The 27,719-nt window shown below is 32.2% G+C and overlaps 6 protein-coding genes across 12 annotated transcripts; 4 read left to right on the top strand and 2 right to left on the bottom strand.

Moving 5' to 3' along the window:
- The first annotated feature begins 444 nt into the window (after positions 1-444).
- On the top strand, positions 445-2,767 carry LOC8268327 (protein SPEAR3). The gene is made up of 5 exons (XM_002514215.4): positions 445-984; positions 1,180-1,293; positions 1,942-2,009; positions 2,200-2,287; positions 2,390-2,767. Exons 1-5 carry the CDS (start codon positions 775-777, stop codon positions 2,504-2,506), a joined length of 597 nt encoding a protein of 198 aa, XP_002514261.2. The 5' UTR covers positions 445-774; the 3' UTR covers positions 2,507-2,767.
- Positions 2,768-5,941: 3,174 nt separating this feature from the next.
- On the top strand, positions 5,942-8,314 carry LOC8268326 (aldehyde oxidase GLOX1). Its single transcript, XM_002514214.3, has 3 exons — positions 5,942-6,499; positions 6,650-6,810; positions 6,918-8,314. The coding sequence occupies exons 1-3, from the start codon at positions 5,957-5,959 to the stop codon at positions 8,083-8,085; spliced, it is 1,872 nt and encodes a 623-aa protein (XP_002514260.2). The 5' UTR covers positions 5,942-5,956; the 3' UTR covers positions 8,086-8,314.
- Positions 8,315-9,084: 770 nt separating this feature from the next.
- Positions 9,085-11,051, top strand: LOC8268325 (probable xyloglucan endotransglucosylase/hydrolase protein 26). The gene is made up of 4 exons (XM_002514213.4): positions 9,085-9,347; positions 9,509-9,609; positions 9,908-10,101; positions 10,421-11,051. The coding sequence occupies exons 1-4, from the start codon at positions 9,143-9,145 to the stop codon at positions 10,827-10,829; spliced, it is 909 nt and encodes a 302-aa protein (XP_002514259.2). The 5' UTR covers positions 9,085-9,142; the 3' UTR covers positions 10,830-11,051.
- Positions 11,052-11,164: 113 nt separating this feature from the next.
- LOC107260875 (transmembrane protein 234 homolog) lies at positions 11,165-11,841 on the bottom strand. The gene has a single exon (XM_015716203.3). It carries the CDS (start codon positions 11,674-11,676, stop codon positions 11,278-11,280), a length of 399 nt encoding a protein of 132 aa, XP_015571689.1. The 5' UTR covers positions 11,677-11,841; the 3' UTR covers positions 11,165-11,277.
- Positions 11,842-17,089: 5,248 nt separating this feature from the next.
- Positions 17,090-23,081, top strand: LOC8268323 (casein kinase 1-like protein 3). Of its 7 annotated transcripts, none has more exons than XM_048371714.1 (15): positions 17,091-17,411; positions 17,520-17,560; positions 17,719-17,788; positions 17,892-18,040; positions 18,120-18,215; positions 18,347-18,417; positions 18,646-18,707; positions 18,880-18,943; positions 19,121-19,205; positions 19,288-19,414; positions 19,760-19,842; positions 20,072-20,129; positions 20,607-20,731; positions 20,961-21,148; positions 22,723-23,081. In XM_048371714.1, the coding sequence occupies exons 1-14, from the start codon at positions 17,336-17,338 to the stop codon at positions 21,138-21,140; spliced, it is 1,287 nt and encodes a 428-aa protein (XP_048227671.1). In that variant the 5' UTR covers positions 17,091-17,335; the 3' UTR covers positions 21,141-21,148; positions 22,723-23,081. The 7 variants fall into 7 exon arrangements, 5 of the variants coding, with proteins under 5 accessions (XP_048227671.1, XP_048227670.1, XP_048227669.1 ...); XR_007215038.1 differs by having other exon boundaries at positions 17,092-17,411; positions 20,961-21,438; XM_048371713.1 differs by lacking the exon at positions 22,723-23,081 and adding an exon at positions 21,264-21,789 and having other exon boundaries at positions 17,092-17,411; positions 20,961-21,169.
- Positions 23,082-24,223: 1,142 nt separating this feature from the next.
- LOC8268321 (probable RNA methyltransferase At5g51130) lies at positions 24,224-27,307 on the bottom strand. The gene is made up of 8 exons (XM_002514209.3): positions 26,984-27,307; positions 26,719-26,833; positions 26,508-26,555; positions 25,869-26,136; positions 25,252-25,339; positions 25,088-25,153; positions 24,686-24,754; positions 24,224-24,577 (listed from the first exon to the last, which is right to left on the bottom strand). The coding sequence occupies exons 1-8, from the start codon at positions 27,212-27,214 to the stop codon at positions 24,488-24,490; spliced, it is 975 nt and encodes a 324-aa protein (XP_002514255.2). The 5' UTR covers positions 27,215-27,307; the 3' UTR covers positions 24,224-24,487.
- Positions 27,308-27,719: the final 412 nt, after the last annotated feature.

Raw genomic sequence — 27,719 nt, forward strand, 5'->3', positions numbered from 1 at the left:
TTTATATAGTTTCTAAAATTAGATTTCTTTTACCTTAAATTCTAGAGGCCAGAGTTAAATTGCCTTAAACGAAATAAGATTAATGAAGCCCTAATCAGGAATATATTTAAATTTCAAACGTGTACAGTGAAAGGTAAAACATATATATATATGTATTTAGATAATAATAATAAAAAGAAATAATTAAATGCATGATTAAAAATGAACGCACTGTAATAGCGCGTAAGATAGCATTGATATGCAGTAGATTAGAAAATTAAATAAGACATTAAATCAAAAGACAATCGCTATCAAGTCATAGTCTACAAAGTCCATAACTAAAGGATAATATAATATTTTTGATTAGTCTCTAACATATTATAATAATAAGAAGAAGAAGAATAAATTAACATATAAATCATACAGAAGTTGTTAATAAATTAAAAAAGAAAAGGCAAAAGAGAAGGTGGAGAAAAAAGAGCATAAAATCTAAGTATACATTTGTATTAAATCTCTACACAATCTGATCCAGCGATGCAATAATTACTAGAGAGAGTAAGACAGCTTAAAATGAGTCTTGAAGATCTCTGATTGTCTCAGCACTTTGCCGTTTCTTGCCAGAAAGTTTAATCTTTTTGTTGTAAGAGAAAAAGAAAGAAAGGCTTGGGATTTGTAAAGCAAAAAGTCTGTTCATCCTATACATATATAACTCTTCTCTTTCAGCTTTTCCTCCCAAATCTTTAACCCCAATAAAATTTAACACAGATATCAACAAGCGACACAGAAAGAGAAGATATGGGCAGCAGTTATTTTGGAGAGCCAAACTTGGGAAATGAAAGAGGTTCAGGGTCTTCAAGAAAAGGCAAGAAAACTAACTCAGACAAGCCTAAACAACCGCAAAGAGGACTCGGTGTTGCCCAATTGGAGAAGATCAGATTACATGGCCAGATGGGTAGTGCCTATCATCCTTCTCTTCATACTCCTTATCCCTCTAATTTCAACCAGGTATATCTCTCTTAAATTCCTTCTCTCTTTCTATCTTTGTAGATTGTGTTAGGATTACAGCACCAGGTTAGGTTTATAGGGTTTAAAAATGCAATATAATTTTCCCACCACCCACAAAAAAATGAAAAAGGAAAAGAAAAGAAAGCCGTATAAAAGTAATTGATAACATATTATTGTTGTTGATCGCACATGCAGGAGGATATGAGAATGCAAACAGCAGCTTATTCATCCGTACCATCATCTTCTTTCTCTTATTCCTCATCATCTGTAGCATCTTCAGCTTCCTATGGTTTCCATCCTAATATTGTGGTATGTGGAACTGCTTGTTGATCTTTAGTCTTCTAGCTAGTTTGTTTGAAAGAGTTGAGTATACCCAACTTTTTTTTTTTTTGTTTTATATGTTTTCTTATAGGGGGGATCTTTAAAACTATTCATAATTGCATATCCAAATCTTTGCAACTTAATTCTGATCTAGAATTTTAGCAAAGAGTAAACACACTTGAACAATTTAGAGGATTTGCATTAGTTTCTCATTAGCACAATAATAATTAGGTATTAGAATTATGCTTATAAGAAAAAAATAAAAAAGAAGGATAAACATATTTTGAAAAGCACATGCCTTTAGTAATCTCTTAAATCCAAATTGAATGGCTACTTTTAAGATCCTCTATAAGGATTTGTTAAATTTCTCTGTGAAAAGCTGTTTCCCTTATTCTCTGGCAATGGCACTAACCCTAGGTCCTTCTTTGTAAGACAATAAAACACAAATCTATTTGGGTCCTCATCAAATGAATCAAGCCATCAGGTTGAGTGTTGGTTGTTAGCCAACACTTCCCTTGCTTAAGAAATATGCATCCACATCATTATTATCGTTGAGTGGACTAATTGTCTATTTGATTCCTATTATGTTATGTGTGGTCCTTAAATCAATAATTTTCTCGGTTAATAATGTTGCAGATGGGAATAGGTGATTTTGAAAGAACAAACATAAGATGTGGTGATTCACAACCAAACGCTGCAGCAAGGTATACATACATTTTCTACTTCAGATTCTTGAGGAAAAGTAATACTTGTATGAGTTTGCTGCTTTAGAATCTTGAGATAATTAATTAGGAAGGTTTCTTTTGTAGAAAAATCTTGATTTCTTTTCTCTTTAGAGACATTTTATGCTAGCTAGGCATCTAATAATCAACATGTTCAATTTCTTAAAACTAGCTGGAACCAAGGGAATAGCTTCTTAGAAGCTCCACATTTTGCACAACCTTCAGGCACAACAAGACACCTTTTGAATCTACAAGTTGAGGTAGTTCTCTTATTCTTCATCGACAACTCTCCAATCAAGATCTCAATGTGATATAAATTATGTAATTCTGACACTAATCTCCTCTATCAATGTATGAAATAGGATGCACTGCCTAAGAAGAACAAGAAACATCGGAGCAGCTCGATGGGCTCAAGCAGCCAGAATTCTGAATCAAGTGACTCTCAAGAATTAGATTTGGAGCTCAGATTGTCAATTTAAGCGGTCATTTTCTTCCATTTGACATGCAAGGACTGAGGAAGTGATGATGACAACCAACTGGTATAGTTTGGTTTTACAAAACTCCATACTGCTTAAGCAAGGTGATGATGAACTAGTTCAAAGTTTCATATTGTAAGGGATCTTGTGTTACGAAAGATATAGCTAGGTTGACTTTCTGCACAAGACAATGAAATTTTCTTCTTGTTCATGAACTGTGAAAGAAATGAGAAAGTCATAGTTCTCACAAATTCTTGCTTTGCATATAGGTCTACAACTCTATATATATAGATACTTTACAGCATCTAACAAGTAATTCATACTTTGTTGAGTTGAAATATTGGGGAATATTTCTATTCTCTTGCTCCTATTGTTAAATAGTACTAACTTTATTAAAGAAGACAAAAGGGAGATCTAGAGTACAACATCAAAGAAAATTGTTATTCTAGTACTTAATTAGTGGGCGTCTAAAATTCTCTATTCGAGAAAAAAGTGAAAAATGATTTTATAATTCTCATATAATTTTTTGTCATTTATTAATTAAGAATCATGCAAAATAGTTAGAAGTAATTGAGTATAAAGATGTTCAAATTAACACATAGTTTTGAACAACTTTATGTAGAGGCAGCAGTTTCCAATTGTTGAAGACTAGCAATTAGAATAGTGAGTGCCAATCTACAAAAAAAGCTGTCAAATTAGGGTTACATTGTGGGAAAAAGATATTTTGTCTTTAAGTTAATGGATTGAGTAATGTGTGGGATTCTAAGATGCGGAATTGACCTTATCAATACAGAAATGTTCATGAAGATATGTATAAAACCTATTGATTCTAATAATTAATTTTTGGTTCTTTACACAATACAGTGACCAAGAACCAGGATATGGTAACAATCTCCAGTACCCAATTCTATTTTCTCAACTCTCTTCCTTTGATTTTTATTACATTTACAGTCACTTCTCTAGAACTCAACTGCCACCAATGGAAGTTTAATTCCTTGATCATTTTTATTCATGCGTTGAACTTTTTTTATTCAGTACAGTGACTTGATTGAACAAGAAAACAACAATGTACAATGTAGATACTTTTTTCCTCTCACACCAAAAATATGATTCTTAACTTTAATTCAATGAATAATGGTTAATAGAGAAAGGGGGAAAAAAGAAAAAACAAAGGAAGTATATTGATATAAGGCTTTTTGAACGTTGAATATAAATTTGAATCTTACTTACTACATAACAATGAAAGCAGCCATCTATATGTCTTCGATGTTGTTTCTCACATGCAAATAGAGATCTAAACCTACTACTTCTTTCATCTGCATCATTATTTTGTTGATTGTTAAATGGAATTACCAAAAGTTATACTTATTGTTTTTTGGTAGCAAGAGTAACTTTTTGGATTGGATGCACCTTTACATATATAAATCTGTATTTACATAAATGTGTACCCGTGATTCGTTCTAAATATGATACATTTGTTAAGTTTTTCATGTTATTTACTCGACAACTTTAATCAAGATTATGTATGCTTAATTAGGTTAGGTAAGTGGGCACTGTTGGGACTTGGAGGGCGCCATGGCCCCCGCTCTGGTAGTTCATCTGGCCCTCGGTTGGGGGGCTGGCTACTTGCTTGCTTTCTCTATAGTTACTAAATAAAGTTGTGGCTACTATAATTTTAGTATGCAGTGTTACAGCTATGAAAGGCTCTTTACAGTTATGCATCAAAGGGGTAAAAGAGCTTTATTAACGTCAATCAATGAAAAGATACGAAAGGCAAAATGAAACAACAGGTTTATCGACATTGTTTCAAGAGAAAACTAATAGGAGCTTCATAATCATTATATTTAACTAATTAATGTCAATTATTTCAATTTACTATTGTTAATGTATATCCAATTTGGGTAAGCGATCTTGCAAAACAGTAACATTTCTATGCCTAAAGAGAAAGTAGCCTTTTGATATGACCCAATATCTCAATCTTTTATTACTAAATCTTGCATGGATTGTGTCTGAGCTCTTTTATTATTATTATTATTATTATCCAAAGGAGATTGCTAACTGCTGAGTTTTAACACAATTACAACAATTATTAAGGAATATTATATGTTTGAATAGTTTAAATAAAAAATTAATAGGCCTGGGTTAGTTAGGGTATAAGAAATAGCCATTTTACCGTTACCATAGTCTTTTTAGCCTAAGCAACCGGAAGAAGAAGTGTTTCCCAATAACCAGATGAAGAGCAACAAACTTACCTACTGCATACCTGAAAGAAGACCCTCCACCTCGTTTTAACAAAATCTATAGGCTAAGGCATGCCTAGAAACCGACCACAATAATAGAAATGGCCCAAGTCGTGGCATCAAGCTGTGTATTACTGCGAGATTTTCAAAAATATTTTAAATTAATAAAAAATATTATTTTTACTTTATAATTTTAAAATTTTTTTTTTTTATATTTATAGTGTGATTGTTTTTCAATTATTTTTTTATTTTCCAATTATTTTTCAGTTGTTTTACTCAAAAAATACTAAAAGAAAAAACCAAAACCGTAATATAAAAAAATTAAAAACTCATATTTTTATATTTTAATATAATAAAGAAATACCGTTGATTTGATAAAATAAAAAAATTGAACATCTTTGACATTTTTCCTATTATTTTACCTGGTAAGGTTAGATTAGTCAATAACGGGGCTGGAATTTGTTAACAATTTTAGCTTTGGCCCCTCCATAAATTTTAAATCTAAATAGAGTATATATCATATATCCATTTCCATATTTAGTTTTATGTATATGGAAAACACTAACTTTAGTCTCTTTTAAATTTAATTTTATGTCAAATCAGATATCATTCCTATGTAAAAAATATAAATTTTATAATATTGGAAGCTCTCAAAATTTGTCATTTTTTTAGCTAAGATTTGATCTAACTCTTAAAAATCTGAAAAATAAAAATTAAAAATATCAAACAAAACTATAACAGAAATGTTATTATTGATATGAATTTTTTTTTTAAAAAAAAAAATTAACTAATACATTTTTTTTATTATTTTGATTTTGGAAATTGCCTTAATATTACAACAAGTAATAATATCTAATATTATGGAATGAATTTAATGGTACAAGTTATATGAGCTCAAAAACTCTATTTTAATTTTCTCTAAGAACAAGTATATATAAATGTTAAAAATGAAAAACAGAAAATAAATGAGGAACAGCACCAAATCAGCATTTGTTATGAGATTATGGCGAACCAATGATTTTAGTTATTTTAACAAGAAAACAATCTCATTTCCTATACCATACATGAAACTCGATGCAAAATGTTTGTTTCTTCGGTACAAAATGTAACTCATTACGTGTGGCTCTTCTCTAAACAAGGAACAATTCTATTTTTGCATGCCCCATTAACGAACCAGTCTGCACATATATAAATGGTCTCAAGAAAGAATAACATGGGAAGCAGGGAGGAGAAACTTTCAACAATGGCAACCATATTCAATACTCTCTTTCTTCTCCCTCTATTGTTTATTTCAGGCTGTGCACAAATTTGGAAGGAGCCAAATGCCTATAAAATTTTCAACCAGAAACATGTACTAGGTCCTCATGAACTGTTTGGAGACCCCTTTGGGAACCCTTTTGATTATAAGAACAGCCGAATTCCTGATGATTTTGGTACTCCTATTCTGGTAGGTGAAATTGTTGCTGCTCCTGGTAAGCCTAGCAATGCTGACACCCCTTCGAATTCTCCCGTTGACCTTGGATATAAAGGGGACTGGGAGCTTGTTTCTCAGAATTCTGGTGTCTCTGCTATGCATGCAATCTTGCTCCCTAAAACTGACAAAGTATTAATGTACGATGCCACCATTTGGAAGATTTCTAAACTTCCTTTACCTAATGATGAATGCCGTGTTCTTAACAAAACTACAGGTGATAAGGATTGTTGGTGCCATTCAGTCTTATTCGACATCAAAACCTCAGAACTTACACCGCTCGAGGTATAAACATTTCATTTATCTCTCTCGCATCACATTAGGCAGTTCCCAATTAATTAATTTTGTGCACATTGAGAACCTGTTATTGAAATATATTGAGTATTTATAGATGATATAGTTAAGTCTAATGGTATGGAATGAATTTCATCGCAGCTCCATACCGATACATGGTGCTCGTCAGGAGGTCTTGACGTTAATGGGAACCTAGTGAGCACTGGTGGTTATCAAGGTGGTGCGAATACTGTTAGATACCTGAGCACATGCGTAGGCTGCAATTGGAGAGAGTACCCAACAGCACTTGCTGATCGCAGATGGTATTGTTTCCATATATGTACATGTCATGTTCATTTCCAATAAATACATCTTGCTGCTTCCGTAAGAAATTAATTTTTCAATTGATTTGTGTTCTTTGCCATTCAAGGTACTCAACACAAGCAACATTGCCAGATGGTGGATATATCGTTGTCGGCGGCCGTGATGCTTTCAGCTACGAGTACATTCCAGCAGAAGGAAAATCCAATGCTAAACCCTATTTCTTTGACTTCCTTCGCCAAACTAGCGACCCGGAGGAGAACAACCTGTATCCGTTTGTTTTCCTGTCCACTGATGGCAATGTCTTCATCTTTGCTAATAGTCGTTCCGTTCTGCTCAACCCAAAGTCCAACAAGATCGTCCGCGAGTTCCCAGTACTCCCTGGTGGCCACCGCAATTATCCAGCCTCTGCCATGTGCGCACTCCTTCCAATAAAACTCCACGCCGAGAATCAACAAGAGATTCCTTCAGAAGTTTTGATTTGTGGTGGTTCAGCACACAGAGATGCGTACTCTAAAGCTGAGAAACATATATTCTATACTGCACTTCAAGATTGCGCAAGAATAAAAATCACAGCTAAAGATCCTGTTTGGAAGAGAGAACTCATGCCAACACCTCGTATTATGGGTGATATGATGATTCTTCCAACTGGAGATGTTCTTTTGTTGAATGGTGCTAAAAGAGGAGCTTCAGGATGGGGTTTTGCCAGAGAACCAAATTTCACTCCAGTTTTATACAACCCTAGAGCCAAAAGGGGACTAAGATTTACTGAGCTAGCACCTTCAAATATTGCAAGAATGTACCATTCATCCTCTGCAGTTCTACCAGATGGGAAAGTTCTTGTAGGCGGCAGTAACACCAACAATGGCTATATCTATGATGCAATTTATCCAACTGAGCTAAGAATCGAGAAATACTCTCCACCTTACTTGAATGCTAATCTTGCAGCTAAAAGACCAGAGATTGTGGTAGTCCTCCCCGTGCTTATCTATGGCGGCGAATTTATGGTCCAAATCAAGTTAAAGGGACTCAAAGTAGAGCAGCAAGATCTGAAGGTGACAATGTATGCTCCTGCTTTTACTACTCATGGAGTTTCAATGAATCAAAGGCTCATCGACTTGGGACTGAAGAAGGTGGAGAGCAATCCTTTACTAGGATTACACAGCATTGCAAGCGTGGCGCCACCAAGCAGCACCATTGCTCCTCCCGGGTATTATATGCTCTCCGTTGTTTACCAAGGTGTGCCTAGCGTTAGCAAGTGGGTGCAGATCAAGTGAAGCTGATTCCTGTGGAACCTTGATTCTGTATTTTTCTCTTTGTTAAAGTTTTTCGTAGGTTATGCTATTTGTGATAGTATGACGAGGGATAAGAGCAGAGACAAAAAAAAGGCTATATTCCCTTGTTTGTTAATCTTGGGAATGGGAGCAAAGTTGCTTCTTTATGGTAGGCCACCTGCTTCCCATTTTATGTATTGAATTAAAATACATTTATGTATCCTACCTCCTACTAACATTTCAATCTCAACCACAAAATTTGTTTAACCCTATCATCCATCCATCCATAATCTTAGCATACTTAGCATTGCCGAAAAAGGGCTGTAAGCCTATATAATAATTTCTCAAAAATGTGGAAAGTGACACTTGTGAAGGAATTGGGCAAAGAGTTTGATTTGTCCTAAGATTATTGTATTATCGACGCAAACCGCAGAGAAGTTTTCTACGATGGAAACCACTTACACCGCTCAAAACCTAACGCGGTTAACAATTGTCGTTGGCGAGCACGTACGTCCACATCACAGCTGGCCCATTACCATTAGTCTAGCGCACGACATTTGCTTTCTCCCACTCCAACCGCGTCCCAGCTTGGCTCAGCCCGTAGCATAAGCTTTCATTCTCGTAAGTTTATCACGGCATTCACATTCCCATCCCCATCAAACATTTATGCAATCTATAATTTTCTATGTACAATTCAGCCCATGAACTTTTCAGATTAGGAACTTTGACAGGTTGCATCTAATTATGTTGGTTCTGAATTAAAAATAATACATAGTTGAAGTGTGGGTTGTGCACAAATTATTTGTGAACATCAACCTCATGCAGAGCATAACTTGTGGCCTTAATTAGCATCATCTCATCCTAACTACATTAAACATTTTGTTTGACAGTTTTTATTTTATTTTATATCAATATCTTTTTTAAATAAGAAGAAAATAGGAAACCCATTCAGGCGAAAGTTTGTGGTAATCAGCCAGGCATATCTGCTGGTTATAATCTATATAAAGCAACCACAAGACATGGACCAAAACATCCCATTTCAACTGCAATGTTTTGGTAGATGCAAAGAAAACAATATCACATTGGAATTGAAATGGAGAGTTTACAAACTTTGTTGGTAGCTCTTTTCATGTTTGTAACAGCATTTCATTTCAGTCCAGCTGATGCCAGTTTCCCCAAGAGCATGTATTTTTATTGGGGTGCTCAGCATTCTGCAGTTCTGGGAAACGGTGACGAGCTCCAGCTTGTATTGGACCAAACATCAGGTACTAATATCTGATTAGCATCCGTGTGGAATTATCTGATTGTACGTTTCAATACTTCGTTCTCCATGATTCTTACATTGTATAAATATTATCATGAACACTTTATTAGTTTCACTAAAACTGTCACTTCGATTTTTGAGCCAATGTCACTTCGAATTCAGGTTCTGGCATTAAATCAAAGCGATCATTTCTGTTTGGAAGTATTCAAATGTTAATCAAGTTGGTACCTGGGAACTCAGCTGGAACAGTAACAGCCTACTACGTAAGTCCGATGACTTGACTAACATCGAGAACCTTGGAAAAGATATAAACTGCTCCTAGTTTTCCAGGCTTCAAGATAGGTCCGTCATAATTTGACACTTGAAAGACAAAAAGGAAAAAAACACTTAAATATGCAACTGATGTCGAAGCAGAAAAACTTTAGTCTAGATTTATTCTCTTATTAACAGGAATCCTAGGTTGACATCTTGATGAAACAACAGAAAGGCAAAACGCCCTAGGCTTAGTCCATAACATGGACAAGTTACGTTTTCAGAGTTTAACATTGTTCATTTGTGCAGGTATCCTCTAGTGGAGACCGGCATGATGAGATAGATTTCGAGTTCTTAGGTAATGTCTCAGGACAACCATACATCATCCACACAAACATCTACACGCAAGGAAATGGAAGCAGGGAGCAGCAGTTCTATCCTTGGTTTGACCCAACAGCCGATTTCCACAACTACACCATTCATTGGAACCCTTCGATGGTGGTGTAAGTTAGCAGATTACACAGTTAATGTCTCTAGTGGTTCAACATCATCCTTAGTCCTTTGCTCAGTCCAAAAAGGGTCTCATGCAAGTTTCAAAATCTAAGGAGAAAAAAAGTGAACTAGTATACATTGATATTCTCATTGCTATCTTTTTCACTGTTACAACTGTTTGATTGCCATCTTCCTAAAACTGTGACTGGATTGGATCATTGCCAAGAACTATTCCAGCTTACTTTCCTGTATCCTCTAATCAAGCCACCCAACTCATAATTAATCTAGAAGCCATGATATCTAAACTTCAGATTATTTTTGCAATTTCAGGTGGTATGTTGACAGTGTGCCAATCCGCGTTTTCCGTAACTATGAGAACGAGGGCATAGCTTATCCAAATAAACAAGGGATGAGGGTATACTCCAGCCTATGGAATGCTGATAACTGGGCAACCAGAGGTGGGCTACTTAAGATTGACTGGAATAGTGCGCCTTTTGTAGCAAGATATCGCACTTTTAGGCCAAGAGCTTGCAAGTGGAATGGACCAGTTAGCATCAGTGGATGTGCTTCCAACACTCCTACTAACTGGTGGACATTGCCAACATACAGCCAGTTGACCAATGCCAAACTGGGCCAGATGAAGTGGGTAAGAGATAACTACATGATCTACGACTACTGCAAGGATACTAAACGATACAACGGACAGGTACCGCCAGAATGTTTCAAGCCACAGTTCTAAGATGCAGGGTCACCTAGTGCGGTCTCTCGATAGGACAAAATAATTTCAGCAGCTCCAGTTTTTCTCCTACTACAACTATTAAAAAGAACAAAAAAGATGATGCTTCTTTGTGTTTAATCGTATTGATTTCATTCTTTTCCTTCGTGCTTCAGTATGCCAATTTGTTGTTCTGGTTTTATTACATGCAACACATAATAATACACCAATCGTTTGTGTTCTCAATTTTTTCATAGAGTGTCAAATGCTTATAACTTCAGTGTAGATACTCAAATTGAGGTAACTACAACAAATTAATACAGGCCCTAACCAGTAATCATCTTAATAAGAACATCACATCCATAAAAAATAAATACAATTTACTTAGCATAACATACATCAAAATCTTTCGATTATTCTTAAGCAAGTAGACGTAATTTGCTTTAAAGTGAAGTTCAAGAATTAAATAAAATCATGTAATACAAAGCCAAATACCAATAACAATAAAACCCGTACCTAACAAAGCAAGCCCAACTTGTGTCTTTTCCCCTAAAAATATCCCAAACACAGCTGTAGCGGCGAAAGTTGTAGCATTAGTGACGGGAACAGCAAGAGAAATGGGTGCGTTGCTTAAGAGAGCAAAGAAAGTAGCGGAGGCTGAGAGATTAAGCAAGAAAGGAACAGAATATTGCCAAAATAAGAGTAGACTGAACATGTTATTAAGTAAAGATAGAAGTCTATTCTTGTTGAGCTTTGGCGACGGAGGTGAGTGGACTTTTTGGTCCCATAGCAGAGCGCCACGACGGATTAACGCGTTGGTGGACCCCCAAATCAGGCCTACAGCCACCATCTTTTCTATATCCCTTGCCATTCGTGATCTTCTACAGGTGATTCCGGGATCCGGAGTAGTGATTGTTTTTGTGGAAGATGCATGTAAATGACATCGTTTTGGTAGTTAGTGGACAGTGAGTGCGGCTGTGTTCGTGACCAGGTTTTGGGCCGCTGAGTTCCTCTATGTTGGCATCCGAAAATGATTTGGAAAACGGGTGTATATAAATCTCTTAAAATTTCTCAATTTTATTTATTTGAATTTTTAATATTAATTTGATATATAAAATTAAAATTATTAATTAATAACATAAAGTCAGTTATTATGTAAAAAAATTAAATAATTATAAAAAATATATATGAACTCACCAAAATTTAGTTAAAATTTAAAATACGACTAACTAATATATCATACGTATAACATACCAATAGTCAAAACTAAATGTTGACTTATAGTTTATAAGTTATACCAATGATTTAGGCGGATTAAGAAATAAATAAAATATAGATTTAAATATTTAAATTTTAAATAATTTAATTTAATTTAGTTAATTTAATTTAATAAATATTTAAATAATATTTTCATAACTTATTAATTATTTTTAATTTTTATTTAATCTAAAAAATTAAAATTTTAAATATATTATGTGCATTACACGTAGATCAATTAAATGATGTCACATATTATAAAATATTTAAATAGTACATAGATATATTTTGAAATATTTATAAAATTATATAAAAATTTAAGAGTTAGATTGAACAAAGTAAAAATTTAGATATCTGAATATACATTTGTCTATAAAATAAAGAATTTTTTTTGAAAAATATTTATTTTAATAGAGTGAATTATCATTATATTTACGAATTTTCTAAAATAATAATTAAGTATTAACATTCAAAAACTAAATTGGCATATTCATAAAATTATTTTAAATTTAATTGTTAAACTTATTAAATAATTAAAATTTAAATATCTAAATAAATTTTTATTCATAAATTAAAAAAATTTAAGAAATATTTTTTTATTGGAATCAACCGTATTATCTTACCAGCACTGTCATATCATTGTATATTAACAAGTTTTCCTGAAAAAATAATTGTCTAGTATCAAGCAATTCTGCATCTTTCACAAAATGTCCACAACCAACTAGGGCTGCAAATAAATCGAGTTGCTCGCGAACTGCTCGAAACTTGACTCGATAAAAACTTGTTCGAGTTTGTTCATTAAAATAAATGAGCTGAGCTCGAATTTCATTTTCGAGCTCGTTTATTAAACCAGTCGAGCTCGTTTAGGCTTTAATTATAAATATTCTAATTGAATAATTTTATCGTTACTTAAGCAAGTGGGAGTTCAATAACATTGTTAATTAAGTTAACATTTAATTATTATTCATGTCTTACCAATTTATTTTTTTCATAAATTAATTTAAGTAAAATATAAAATAAAAACTATGTAAAAAAATAATATAGTTAACTTGAATCAACATAAACTATGTTGCTTTACTATAAAATTAAGTAATTTTAGTGTTGAATAAATAAATATATATTATATAAATGCTTAAAGATATTACTATAAAACTACATAGTTTTAGCATTAAATAAACAAGCATATATTATGTAAATATTTAAAAATATTTAAAAATTATAGTATATATATTTACAAATTAACAGAGCATTACTGTAAAGCTTGTTAATAGAGTAAGAACTTTATAAATTAGCATAAAATGTATTACAGTCTAACTGATAAAAGAATGGTACTAGAATAAGAACTATTATAAATTAACATGAGTAAATACTTTTGTAATATGTTTAATATGATACTTATGAAGCTAGACTTGATTTGTTTGCATCCCTAATCTTGATTAAATTATAAATGGATTTGGAACGAATTTGAGATAAAATTCTATAGAGTTTGTTGAACTCTTTATTTCTTATTAATAACTTAACTTAATAATTTTAGTTTATAAATTTATATGCATATTTTGCTTTTGTGTATAATTTATTTATAATTGTAAAATTTACAATTAAATATTTGGTCAAATGAAGCTTGTTTAATGAGCTTGAAATCAAGCCGAGCCGGAACTTAGTTTGTTTATATAAATACTGAATTAATAATGAGTCGAGCTTAAGTTCGGCTCGTTTATATGTACTATTGAGCCAATTATGAATCAAGTTCAAATGTATCAAAATTATAGCGAATCGAGCTCGAACTCTAAAATATAAAAAAATTATCAAAATCGAGCTTAGTTAAATTTTTGCGAGCCGAGCCTGAACATTGAAAAACTCAACTCATTTACACACCTACCACCAACATCAAAAATTATTATAGTTACCGTAAAAGAAAAAGAATTGCTCCTTAAATATAGAGATTATTCTTTCATACTGAAAAATGTAATGGAGTTTAATCATATAATCTTTTTATACATAATTAAATATTAATATTTTCTAATTTTATATTTACTTATTACTTTTAAAAAAATTAAATATTTAATTATTAAATTGTAATAAATTTATATATAATTTTATAGTTAGCCTATAAAAAATTGATATTGAAAACTTAAAACTTGTTATGGCCTTGCCATATATATAATCATTAGTGAACACTTAGTTACCAATAAAATTTATTTTATTTTTATATAATATATATTTGTATAAATTTTAGTGCTTAGCTGCACAAGTAGGCATGAATACGTTGATGAATCTCCACTGATATATATATATATATATATATATATATATATATATATATATATATATTTAATAAATCCTACTAATCTTATTTCAAATCATTATTGTTTATATTATGTTTGTCCTTGAATTTAATCATAATTCTAAAATAATATTATGGTTTAACATTTGAGAGATGAATATATTTTTCATATAAAAGAGTACCGCATATTTTATTTTTTTAATATTCTTAGATATATATTTATATATTTATTATTTTTATATAATCTTATATGTATTTAACATAAACCAATATTAAATTATAATTTTATAAGTAATATAACTTTTAAAAGTACCATTAAATTTACAAATATATCAAAATTTTTAATTTAAGAATTATTTTTAGAATTTAATTAAAATTAAAATATATATATTAACAATTTTTTGTAATTATAAAATATCTAATTGGATGTTAAATTATGTAACAATATTTATATTATTAAAATTTTATATTTCTTTTAATATTTACAATCTAAAAAATAAAAAAATTGATATATTTAAAAATATTAAAAATAAAACACAAATTACTCATTTGATATCAAAAATAGTTTTATACTTCAAATGTAAAACATCAAATCACATTGCAATTTTATTATCTAATAAGTTATTTTTTAATTATAAAATAAAATTATAATATATTTTTAATTTAAAACTAGTAATATTAATTATTATAGTTTAATTTATAAAATACTAAAGATCAATTAGTAAATTTTTAGAATATATTTTTGTTATTTCACTAATATCTTCTACAAATAATAAAAATTTAAAATAAATTTTGAAAAGCTATTTAAAAATATTTTTTAATATCATAAATAATTGCAGAAATATAAAAATATTAATTATTAACTCAATTACGTATTATTACTTTTAATTTATAACAAGTCGTAATATATATATATATATATATATATTTTTTTTTCTTTTTATAAAATTTAATTTTTTTATATGTATACTTAATTTTGGACATATTAAATTTTTATTTTGACACGTATATTTATTTTTGACGCATAAAATATTTAAATTTATATATAATTTTATTAATTAATTTATTTATAAGTTATATTCATAATTAAACAGTGATTCCAATCTTAAAAAGTAGCAATATGATTTCATATTATATTAACTAATAACTAATTTTCTAATAAGATAATAATACTAATTTTTTAAAAAAATAGTATTAATTATATTTTAATATAATATTAACTAATAAATTAGTTTTGTGATTAAATAATAATTATGATTCTAAAAAATATCATCTTACATTATATTTTTAATATTATATTCAATAATAAATTAATTTTTAATCTTAAAAATAATAATATCAATTATATTGATATATTAACTTATATAATATTAAAGCTAATTACTAAATAATTTTATATTATTACATTAGTAAGATATTAAAATCTTAGAAAATTAAAGATATTTAAATAATTAGTTTGTTATAGCTTTTTAAAATTTTATAGATTAATTATAAGAATTAAAATTTAATAAAATTATATTATTAATTAAATTTTATAATTAAAATAATAATTAATATTTTAAATTCAAAACAAGCAACAATCAAACGGGGCGTTTGTTTTTGGTAGAGCACTCCCCTCATGCATGATTGTTGTTTCACGCGACCTCGCTTAGTGGTCTATATATGCTCATCATCATGCCATACGGGCCCTTATTTTCCCCATCTTCGAAATCCCCTGGGCCCGTGAAGCTTCGCAACGTTTCTGTTCCACTGTCTATACCCAATCATATCCCTTCACTCCTAACACTTTATATATCTGGCTCAATATGATTGGTTATTGTCGTTGCACATCCATATAGGAAGATAAGACCATCTCTAGAGTATCTATCAACCCTTGTCGCCGCTGGTGAAATTCATAAATCATAAGCATCTTGCTACACCTCGCAGAATGCCCAGCCACCAATCCTTTTTATATACCCAAATAAAACCTATAATTTGAGAAATTCACAATAACACCCATTAAAAAGCATGTATCCTATACTTAAATATCTAATAAGAAAAAAATAATATAAATTGATAAATTTATCTATCTTAATTGTATAAAGATATTTATTTGCATTCATATACTAAATCTAATGATCTAGAAGTATTTTAATTTATACAAAAAAATTATTTAATTTGTTCAATTTTAAATTAAGTTAAATATATATATTTTTAATTTTAATAACTTTATGAATGTAACGCTTAAGCTTTTATTTTTAATATATAATTTAAAAATATAATTTAGTTAATTTAAATACTTAATATTGAAAACTAGCACATATATTTGAGCTTGTTCAACTTAAAATGAATAAATAAATAAGAATATATATTTTTATCAAGTACACTATAGTCTAAAGAACTAGATTTCATCTAGTGGCTATTTCTTTAACTTTAACATAAAATGGCATTATTAAAAGTCATTGAATTATTGATTAATATGAAGTTGGGCTTGAACATTAGTTTTTCTAAATTGTCTTCAGCATTACTCATTTGTTAAACATTTTTTTTAATCATAGCAAAGAAAAATAGAAACCAAATTAATCCGTTAGGCTTAAAAAAACAAAATTAGGGAGCAAAAACCAAAATAACCTTACCCTTGAGCCCGACAAAGGTTGCGATTAGTCAACAGGTCAACGGACTACCTACCCAAAATCCCAAAAACACCCCTTAAAAGTTTCCCTCTTTTATCCACACAAATACGTAGCCACGTCTCTCTCTCTCTCTCTCTCTCTCTCTATCTGTCGTCTATTACCAAACTTTTTCATTTCCTCTCTGCGTGTGTGGTTTAGTTTTGTCACAGATACCAAACATACCCCTAGAATCTCCTTTCTCTCTCGAATTGCTACTAGTAGATCATACAAAACATCGATTACTCGTTCTATCTATATATATCAGTCTCTGTTTTTGTTTCTTGAGTTTCATGCTTGTTAGATTTGATCGATTTTGCATACTAGTATATTAACTGCTCATGGAACGGATCGTCGGTGGTAAATACAAGCTCGGCCGTAAGATCGGCAGTGGTTCCTTCGGCGAAATCTTTCTCGGTTAGTTTTCTTTTTTCAAAAGAAAAAAAAGTTTCTCTGACTGCTTGTGTTCAATTGATTCTGTCTTGGATTTATCTTATTGTTTTTGTTTTGTTTCACTCTTTGCAGCTACACATATCGATACGTTTGAAATCGTCGCCGTTAAGATCGTATGCTTCCTTAGATTTTATTTTATTTTATTTTATTTTGAGATAGAGTTCATGATCTGATCACGTAGAGCTAATACTTTAGTTTTAGCTAGTTATAGCTAGAGCTCAGTTATTAGGTTCTTAACTTTAATTTGATTTTGTTTTTGTGGTGTTTGCAGGAGAATAGTAAAACAAAGCATCCACAATTACTTTATGAAGCTAAATTGTATAATCTACTTCAAGGAGGAAGTATGTATTATTATTATTATTATTGATTGTCATTTGAATCCTCTTTCTAATTGAGTGAAATTAAGATAACGTGATGTTAACCAATTGTACCTATTATTTGTAGGTGGTATTCCTAGTATAAAATGGTCTGGTGCTGACGGGGAAGATAATGTACTGGTTCTTGATTTACTGGGGCCAAGTCTTGAAGACTTGTTTGTTTATTGTGGGAGGAAATTCTCACTAAAGACGGTGTTAATGTTAGCTGATCAAATGGTAAGCCAGCATGGTTTAACACACTCTTCTTCGCAGTTAATCTTTGTTTGCTTGCTTTAACTCTTTCCTTTTCTTTTAGATTACAAGAATAGAGTATGCACATTCTAAAGGATTTCTGCATAGAGATATTAAACCTGATAACTTTCTCATGGGTCTTGGTCGAAAAGCAAATCAGGTTTTCTGATTTTTTCTTTATTTGTCTAATGTCGATCCTTTTATTCTCTTTTTTGAATTATTCAATTAACTAATTTATTCTTTGTCTGTCGTGGAGTATCTGCTATCTCATGCTCATATTATGCATATCAGGTTTACATAATTGATTTTGGCCTTGCGAAAAGATATCGTGATGCCACAACTAATCGCCATATTCCTTATAGGTAACTTGCAGTTTACTTTGTTGAGTTTACTTCTCATTGACTTTCCTCCCCTCCTATAATGTTAACTATCATGTTCCTTTTATATATTTCGAGTTTCAACTAACAACCATATTCCTTAATTTTAGCTTTAGCAAATATGCTGAAGAGCCGAGAGGGAAAATAGTGATGTATAAGGAATTCAAATTTTGACCTAGCTGATGTATTGTTCTGCCATTTTTGTTTTTCCAGGGAAAATAAAAACTTGACGGGAACTGCACGTTATGCCAGTTGCAATACTCACCTTGGAATTGGTAAGCAAGGAACATTGCAATAGTTTTCTGATATATGTTCATCCCTCAATCTATCTATATCCATAGTCTGTGTGTGCTCGTGCACATGTGTAATTAAATGTACTCGTGAATGTTTCTCATTTTGGTTAAAGCAAGCCCTTATTGTACCTCATTTCTTTTTTTTTCTTTGCAGAGCAAAGTCGGCGGGATGATTTGGAGTCACTTGGCTATGTACTGTTATATTTTCTGAGAGGAAGGTATGTTGTTTTTTTCGTTGGACTTGTATCTTTTAGGTTACTTAACAGGACAAATCTTAGGCTGGGATATTTAAGTATGTTTTATGTTGAAGTGCTGGGATAGTCCAAATAATGGGACTCCTGCCGCAACAAACTTTTAATTTTTTTCTTTGAGCTAACTTGAATTTATGTCTTCAGCCTTCCATGGCAGGGTTTGAAAGCTGCCACAAAAAAGCAAAAATACGATAAGATATGTGAAAAGAAATTATCAACTCCTATCGAGGTGAGCAACTACCATCTTGATATGGTTTCAAATGGCCAGTTTGTGTTATTACATTTAAAGATTGTTTCTCTTGATCTTTTAGGTTTTATGCAAATCCCATCCGGTGGAGTTTGCTTCATACCTACATTATTGCCACTCACTGACATTTGATCAAAGACCTGATTATGGATTCTTAAAGCGCCTGTTCAGAGATTTGTTTGCCCGGGAAGGTATTAGTTAACTAATTCTAGATGTCAAATTAGATTTGTAAAAGCCAATAAATAAAGGATATTTGATAAGTTAAACCATTGTTTGAACCACAACACTGTTACAACTTTCAACGTACAAGCTAGGGCTAACTTTTGTACCACAATCCAATAAAAACATTATTTATAAACAGATAATGATTTTATCTCATTTAAACCATTCATATAATTTAACGAGAAGTATAAGAAGAAAAAGAAAGAGACTTGACTCTTCCCATTTTAAAATTTATTGAGTGAAGATATTTCTTTTAAATGTTTTAAGCAATATCAGTACTTTAATGTCATTCTCTTTTTGTTTCTTCATGGCAGGATATGAATTTGATTACGTATTTGATTGGACCCTCATAAAGTACCATCAGGCACAAAAGAATAGAACTCAACCTCGTTTATCTGTTAGTATCATCGCCTTTTCTTTTTTTGTTTTTAGCTTTCTTTATCTACCTCCAGCTACCTTCTCACAGTATGTGATTTTTTTGGTTTTATTTTAGCACATCCAAGTTTGTGGCATTAATTTCTTGGCTGTATGAGCTTCCATTGCAAAAATTTGTTCACATTTTATAGTTTGATATATTTGGAGGTTAAAATTGGTTATATAACAAGGCGACCTTTTACATTTTACAGCCAGTTCCTGGAGCAAGTAGCAGTCACATAGTGCCCACAGATATGGAGAATCATCAAGGTTGGAAACTGCTGAAATTGTATCTGCATTTCTATGATTGAGTCATTTCAATAATTGAATCTTGTAATTTGAGTCACCTTTTAGGATAAGTTTCATAAAGTTGACTGCAGAGGCAATGCTAGTTGAAGTTTCACTTTAGATCTGTATGGTACCATAAGTTGATCGTTGTACAGTGAGAGTTCAAAATCAACTTACATACTTAAATTGTATTTCAATTACTGAAGCTGGAAAGTGAAGGAACAGAAATTGCCTAACTTGACTAGAATGTATCATTGTCACACTACCATCGAACTGTTACATCCTTGAATTTTTCTTTTATTTCTTCTCGTGATAAGAATCGTAATGTACAAGTGCACATGCACAGATCTTTGTTGAAGACTAAATTTTGGTTATACATGCTGCCATTATTTAGATATACTAGTTCGTGGTTATTAATGACTTTATTCTAAAATTAGTAACATATCTTTTAATTCTAAGTGGCAGGAAGCAATAATGCTCCATATTCCACTGATCTCATGCGATCTGCTGGTCCTGGTGTACGCATGCAATTCAAATCATCAACGGGCAAGAATTTGACCTCTGATAATCATGTTGACAAAATTGTAAGTCTTAATTTATTCTTAATAAAATAAGAACATATAAGATTCCAAGTACCACAAGTTTATCCTTTACAAATTACAGATTCCAATACTTCATTTTCCTGTATGTGTTACCAGTTGAAGGTGATTTTTCTTGAATTTGTGTGTGAAGGAGATTGATATCCCGCATTATTCTTTGTAATTTGTCAAAGCAGACAACAATTCAATGACCTGAGCAATTGGTTTCTTATAGGCTGTCAATGATGCACACATTCCTTCCACTTCATTCTCTCTTGCTGGTGCCTCAAAAAGAAATGCTCCGAAGCCTGTTTTGCCCTCTGAAGCTGCAAATACTAGTCAAGGGCACAGCAGCAAAATTGGTCCTTCAAGTAGCTGGATTTCTTCATTGCAACGACTTCATTCTTCGAAGTGATTACTGGGGTAATTTTTTGATCACGCATTGTGAGTGTATAAAGTGGGATACATACTGTTCAAAAAGCTATACTGTCATGTTTGATAGTATGGCTGACAAAATGTTATGCATTATGGTTTTTAGCAATGGATCTGGGCATGAAGAACTTAGTGATGCATCTATTGAGGGCAGCAAAATGTTTGGTGACTGGTGTCGTGCTTTCAGCTATTAATCTTTTAAGAAGTTCCCAGAGATGCATTCAATGGACTCCACTGTGCTTTATTCCTCTATGATAAGCAGCTCACATTATTCGCTAAAGGTGAATACAAACACATTGGTTGGTATGGAATGCTTACTACCCAAAGCTGGGTCCCTGTATTGTACATAGTTGTCGTGAATGGCTCATACAAATACTAAATTTATGGTTCCATGTAATGAAACTTTTGCCCCCTTCCCCAACTTCTCACTAGGCGAAACAGTTTCTCCTCGCCAAATGGTTGTTGATGACGGCACCTTTTTTTCTTCTTTTTATAATTTGTTTCATTAAGGTTCTGAGTTTTGGTGTACTTAAATTACTTTGTTGTCATGGTAATGGGACCTGGCATCTGCAGGAGCGATTTCTCTTCCATCACCAACTTTTTCATTTTCTAATGTAAATAGTGTTTTGACATTTATTATGCTTCAAATTCATGATTACACATATGAGGTACCCGATGGTTTCTTATGGTGCATGAGAATTTTCTGAATTATTTTTATATTTGCTTCTTGCTTTTGACTCGGAATTGTTGACAATTTTAGTAAGAACTATTTTAAAGGCTAATTAATTGATCTTTCATAAGTACAATGACTTCTTTACATTACTTCAGAAACATATTACGTGCAGGAAAAGTCACAGCTCAAGGAGCTCTATTGTTATGGAAATGTTATAGATATTAGTGATATACATATGCATTAAGATAGACATGTTAGGCATTTATGCACATGATCATGTCATGCTAACCTACCTACATTGGTTCACCCATCCTTTTTCTGATTGTCTTCTGGTTTTCCTGATGGGATTGCTTTTGCATTTTATACATTTGATTCCTCAACTTTAACTGTGCTTTTCTTTTTTCTTTCTTTTTCCATATGGCCATTTTCTGAATATGTTGAGGTAACAGAGAACAGAATCTTTTTCATTGATGTGGTTTCTTGTGAGATCACATAAACTTCACCTCATTTTCCTTTTGGCTATAAAATACTGTTTTACCTGTTATGGCAATGAAAGAAGTCATCAGATGGGATTTCTTATTGCCATGGTCTGGGAGCTTTTGATATGTACATTTGAAATATGATATACTTGTCTATCTCTTTTCAGATCCCATGAAAGAGTATTAAGGATCTTGCCCTTTTCTATAGCTTGGTATTCATGTCTGTCTTCCAGATTCATATATTGGCATCAGTTTAGAGTGGTGGAAATGAGGAATCATTCCATTGTCACATTTTCTTTAATATATGTCATTTATGCATGCAAAGATAAAAAAGCTTTAGCATTCTAATCGCATTTCATACAACAATTATAAATAACCCTCTCAATTGTCAGTTCATACTTTGTAACTTGCAGGATGTTTTTCTTCTACTGGATTGTCCGAACGACATATATAACAGAGGCCTATTACTCAGGGATGACATTTGAAGGCTATAAAAACTGACATTTATGGATTGTCACTGCTACTCATCTAGGAGGAAACCTCCTAAATGCCAACTGGGGAACAATGTGTCGAGATGATACTGGTTATTGAGCTACTCTTTTATGTGAGTCTAGAAGTCTGCAGAATGCTTTTAGTATGCGTGCAAGGTTGTGTTGCTTACTTATTTCTGAGTTGAAATATCGAATTGGTTATACTCTTTAGGAGTAGAAGTCAGGCCTGTATTTATGCTAAAGAATTACGATTCAAACTTGCTTTTCTGATGTTGCTGCAAGATTCAAGTCTGGAACATTATTTTGTTACTTATAGCTGCATGTCAAAGTTGCTGGATGAGGTTAAGTTGCCATTGGACGATATTATGTAGATATGGAATTTTTTTGATGGAGGCTGTCTTCAATCAGTTCCGGTATCCTCCTTGATTATTGTGGCAGTAGTATTGCTTTTCAATGAGGTTTTTCAACTAGCTTTATCAGGTGAATGAACTGATTAGACTTAAAGAGTATGACAGAATTTCCCCAGTTGAGCTCTTGGTCATGTACCTACATAGACTATTGTGCCACGTTTGGGCGCGATGTATTATTTGGTGTTGTTCGTTAGCTGCTTGTTGTGGATGTTATGGTAGTGTGGTGATTGAAGATCTCAAGACTCAAGGTGCACATGTGGTTTCATGTGCTTTTCTATGACTGTTATGCTGATAGGCTTTTCCAAGATCTTAAAACTCAGTGGTTATTTGTGCACTGATATATACACTTCATATGACCATGTTGAGGTTGGAGACCAGTAAGTGTTGGATTAGTCTGTATGAAGGGTTTATCAAGTGGTTAATGTGCTCCTGTGTCGAGGCTCTCATGTCTTTTGCTGGTCGCCTATTTGTACCATTAGTCTCCTCTTTGTACAGGGGTAAAATGAATTTGGGCAAGGCAGTCTCATAGGCTTTCAGAACCATCCATGGGATCTGTGGTTTCAACTTCGATCAACTTAACTTGCTTATCCGCTTCTTGGGTTTAGCTGCCTTTTCTGGTTAGCGCCATTCTCTGGTAATGTCAGTATGATCCAAGTTAAGAAAAGATGCAGCCATGGGGAAATATCATGCACCGCTTCATTAGAGGAAATTAGGAGCGGAAATTAAGCATCGTAAGACGCATTGGTGAATCATACGCTGAACGGGTGGGTGGATTTATGAGAGCTTAGCTGGGACAAAACACTCGCAAGATCTTAAAGTTGAAACTGATATTCAGTTATCACGAACATAGTATTCAGATTGCTGGCTCGACCCTGGCAGATTCTCTTAAATTTGATACAGTTTGGTAGGAACCGTTCGTTTTAATACTAAAAAGAAGTGCTCAGATTATTTATGGGAAAACCATAATTAAAATTCTCTTTGCCATTGAGTACGTTTAAAATTTACCCAACGCATGCAAAAATTCAGCCTCAGGAAAATTCATTAAGCCAAACTTCATATGTACAATATCAACATAGATGATCCCCACAAGTTATATAACTTTGGACGCGTGCGTGTTTTGCCCAGGAAAGCTGGCGTCATTGATTGTTCCCCATAGTTAATTTAAGATGTCTGGACCTTCCCTTGTGGTTATTTGAGTTCATATGCTTATTTGCAGCAACTCCCAAGATTTACTGCATCCGCAATATCCATGAAGAAAGAAGACCTCTTGAATGCAGTCACTTGTGATATGCAAAAATGGGTCTATTAAATCCAGCTTTGCTGCCTGATAAGGCTGAAGAGATGTCCTCCACTTTCCTAAATCCAATCTGCAATACTCCAGGGACCAAACTGGCAGTCAGAAAATGAGATTCACAAGATAACGTGTTTTACTCGGTCAATCTTTATATCAGGATAAATGCGAGCGAAACACATACCTTATCTAGGAGAATTTCATTAAAACAATTTGGACGGAACATGATGGTTCGATAATTCATTGATATTGTCTGCACAGTTTGAGAAGAATACCTTAGCAAAATGGCTGGAGAAGGAGTTTCAGGGGAAAAAATTCATGGAACAGAGGAACGACCATGCTGACCAATCATAAAGGTGTTTTAACTTTCAAAAAGACGAGGCAATTTAATCAGTCTTTAAAAAAAAATCTCAAGGCCTGACAGACAATGTTAGCCATTTCCAAAAATATTATTATTGCATGCTTGCTACATAAAATGGAATATTGGATAAACCCCTGTCTGAATAATATAAACTATGAAAAGAAAACCAGGATATCATAAATGTTTCCCAAAACCTATAATCTGATATAGGAAAATAAATAATACCTCAGAAACAAGATGATTATTTTCATATGACCGCCAGGGTTGAGGTTCCAGCACAAGAATGCCACCCTGCTCAAAATAAGAACTGTCTCGGTAAATACTTGGAAAATATTCGACATTACCTAATATTCAACAAAAGCACTAGATTGCTGCCTGCTTTAAATTACCGGACGGAGAAGTCTCCATATTTTTGAGAATAAAGTAATTAGTCCATCATCTCCCCAGTTCAAATGAATCCACTTTGTCACGCTCAAACTGGCAGTCAAGGGACAAGGCATTACATCACATTATTGCATTCAGATTGAATACTCTAAACGAACACACACATATATGCTTTTGCATAAAATATGAAATGACGATAGTATTGAAACTTCAATATTTTTTTTAAAGAAAAAGAGCAGTTGTATTCAGCTAAAAGATCAAAATGAACTCATAAAAGCGTAAAAAGCTTAGCTCCACAATGCCTGGAGTCTGGAAGTAATTCACCATGCAATTTGGGCAAGGACAGGCAAAAGAATTATTATCAGAATCTTTCTCAACCAAGTCTTTATTAAAAAGAAATTTCAGTTTATCGAGTTATAAGCATAAGTGAATTGAAAAAGCGTAGGAGCCAAAAACAGTTATTAGACTCATTCAACTAATCTCACTAAGTTCCACAGGTCCTTATATCAAAGGCATACAATAGGCCAATCATGAAAAGATTATCTAGCTTATCATATGTTCAATCCTGCTTTCTTGAATAAAATCCACTTCCATTGCATGTAACACAAAAAAGAAATTTTACCAGAGAATTGTATCATACTGTTCCTCCGGCCGACACCAACTCTGAATGAAATTCTCTTTCTTGAAGGAAACTATACTAAATAGGTCTCTGTCCTCAGAATGCACACCATTTGCAATATCTTTTCTCTCAACTGAGGACAGAGTTGCACAGTGCTCTGAACCATTTATTTTCTCTGTGACCTCCATTTTGGAAGCCTTGGGACTACTCTTTCCAGCACCTCCTGCTCTCGCAAACTTTCGTAAGTGCCAATATGCATCTGCAATCCGATCTGGAAAATAAAGCAGACTTGTTCGTTTAGCAATGAGAACTTAGAGGTGAGAGACCAACATAAGTTCCCAGCAAGTAAAACCACAATATAAAGATGAAAAGTTCGGTTGCCAAATTCTTATTTGGTCAAGCCAAGCAACTAATATAGTCAAGCAGAGGAGAAAGGACGAAAAGAAGACTTGAACAAGTTAATACACAGAATAAGATGTATCCTATACTTTCAAAATCCTAGTCTAACATATAGTATATAAGTTGTCACATTTACCCCCAAATACTAGCCAAATCAAATAGCAGAAGCACATAGCAAAGTAAAATGTGAATTTTTATATTGAACTTGTTAAAGTGTTCCATTATGGGTAAAGTTAGTCTTACCAGAGTCAATGTCGATTCCAAGTATTTTGCGGCAATGAAATCTTTTTGCTGTAGGACAAGATAATAAAACATTCATAGTCAGTATTAAGCTGTTATAGATCATACAATGTTAGACTAAAATCAGAACAACGTATACGAAGGTTTTAAGCTTCACATAGCTAAGCATAACGACCAAAGAAATATTATCTTTTTTAAGGAAAAGAAGGAATACCAATGTGAATAGTGATAATGCCGCTATTGCAGCCAATGTCAAGGCAATCCTTTCCTTCAAACCATTCCCTCTTAAAAACCTGAAACCGTGGATCTTCTTCCATACCTTGCCCAATCTGATGGATAAACATTCATTCAAACAATCAGAAAACACTAAATTACTCACAGAAACGGATTCTATGCATTAAAAACCCATTAGCTCGCTGATTAAAATAAATAAAAATGATGGAAGGTCACGTAAATTGAATTAAGAGATGGAAAATTACACGATAACCGTAGTAGCTTCTGTAATTTCCGAAAGGAAATACTTCCTTCCTTTTCCTCTTATTCTTGTTGTTGCTGTTATTAGTTACTGCTTGTTCTGTTTTCTCAGTTACTTGTTCTTCTGTTTTCTCTTTATCAAGCTTTTCATTTGTTGTTTCTTCTCTTAGGTTTTTGTGCTTCTGCTTCTTCTTTTTCTTCTTCTCCATGTTTCTTTCTTCTTTCTCCTCTGTCATTAGCTCAAAACAAAACAGAGATAGAGAGACATGTAAGGAAATTTACCATAGCTTATTATTATGACTTGATAAATCGTCGACTTAGGGTTTATCACTGCTATTTATAGCTTCTTTGCTCGTTTATTTATTTAAGAAAAAATAATCTTAACGGCGGCGTCGTTTCAAGCCATGCCCAGGTTTGAATTATTTTATATTATAGCTTTTGTTCAATTTTTATTTAACCGTTTGAATTTTTCATTCACCTGGTTGAATTTGTTAAATTATATATATGATAGTATTTTTTACAGAATTTACAGATTAAAATAATAATTTATAATAAAATATTATAATTATTTTTAGTTTTTTTTTAGATCTTTTAAATCTTTGTCTATTTTTTATTAATTTTTTTAGTATTAAAAAGATATTGAATTAATTTTTATTTTGATATAAAATTTATTTATTATCTTTTATTTATAAAAATTATTCCTTAGAACACATAATATCTATATTGTTGTATTCTTGTTAT

This window comes from Ricinus communis, chromosome 3 (genome assembly GCF_019578655.1).
Source record: "Ricinus communis isolate WT05 ecotype wild-type chromosome 3, ASM1957865v1, whole genome shotgun sequence".
NCBI classification, from domain to species: domain Eukaryota; kingdom Viridiplantae; phylum Streptophyta; class Magnoliopsida; order Malpighiales; family Euphorbiaceae; genus Ricinus; species Ricinus communis.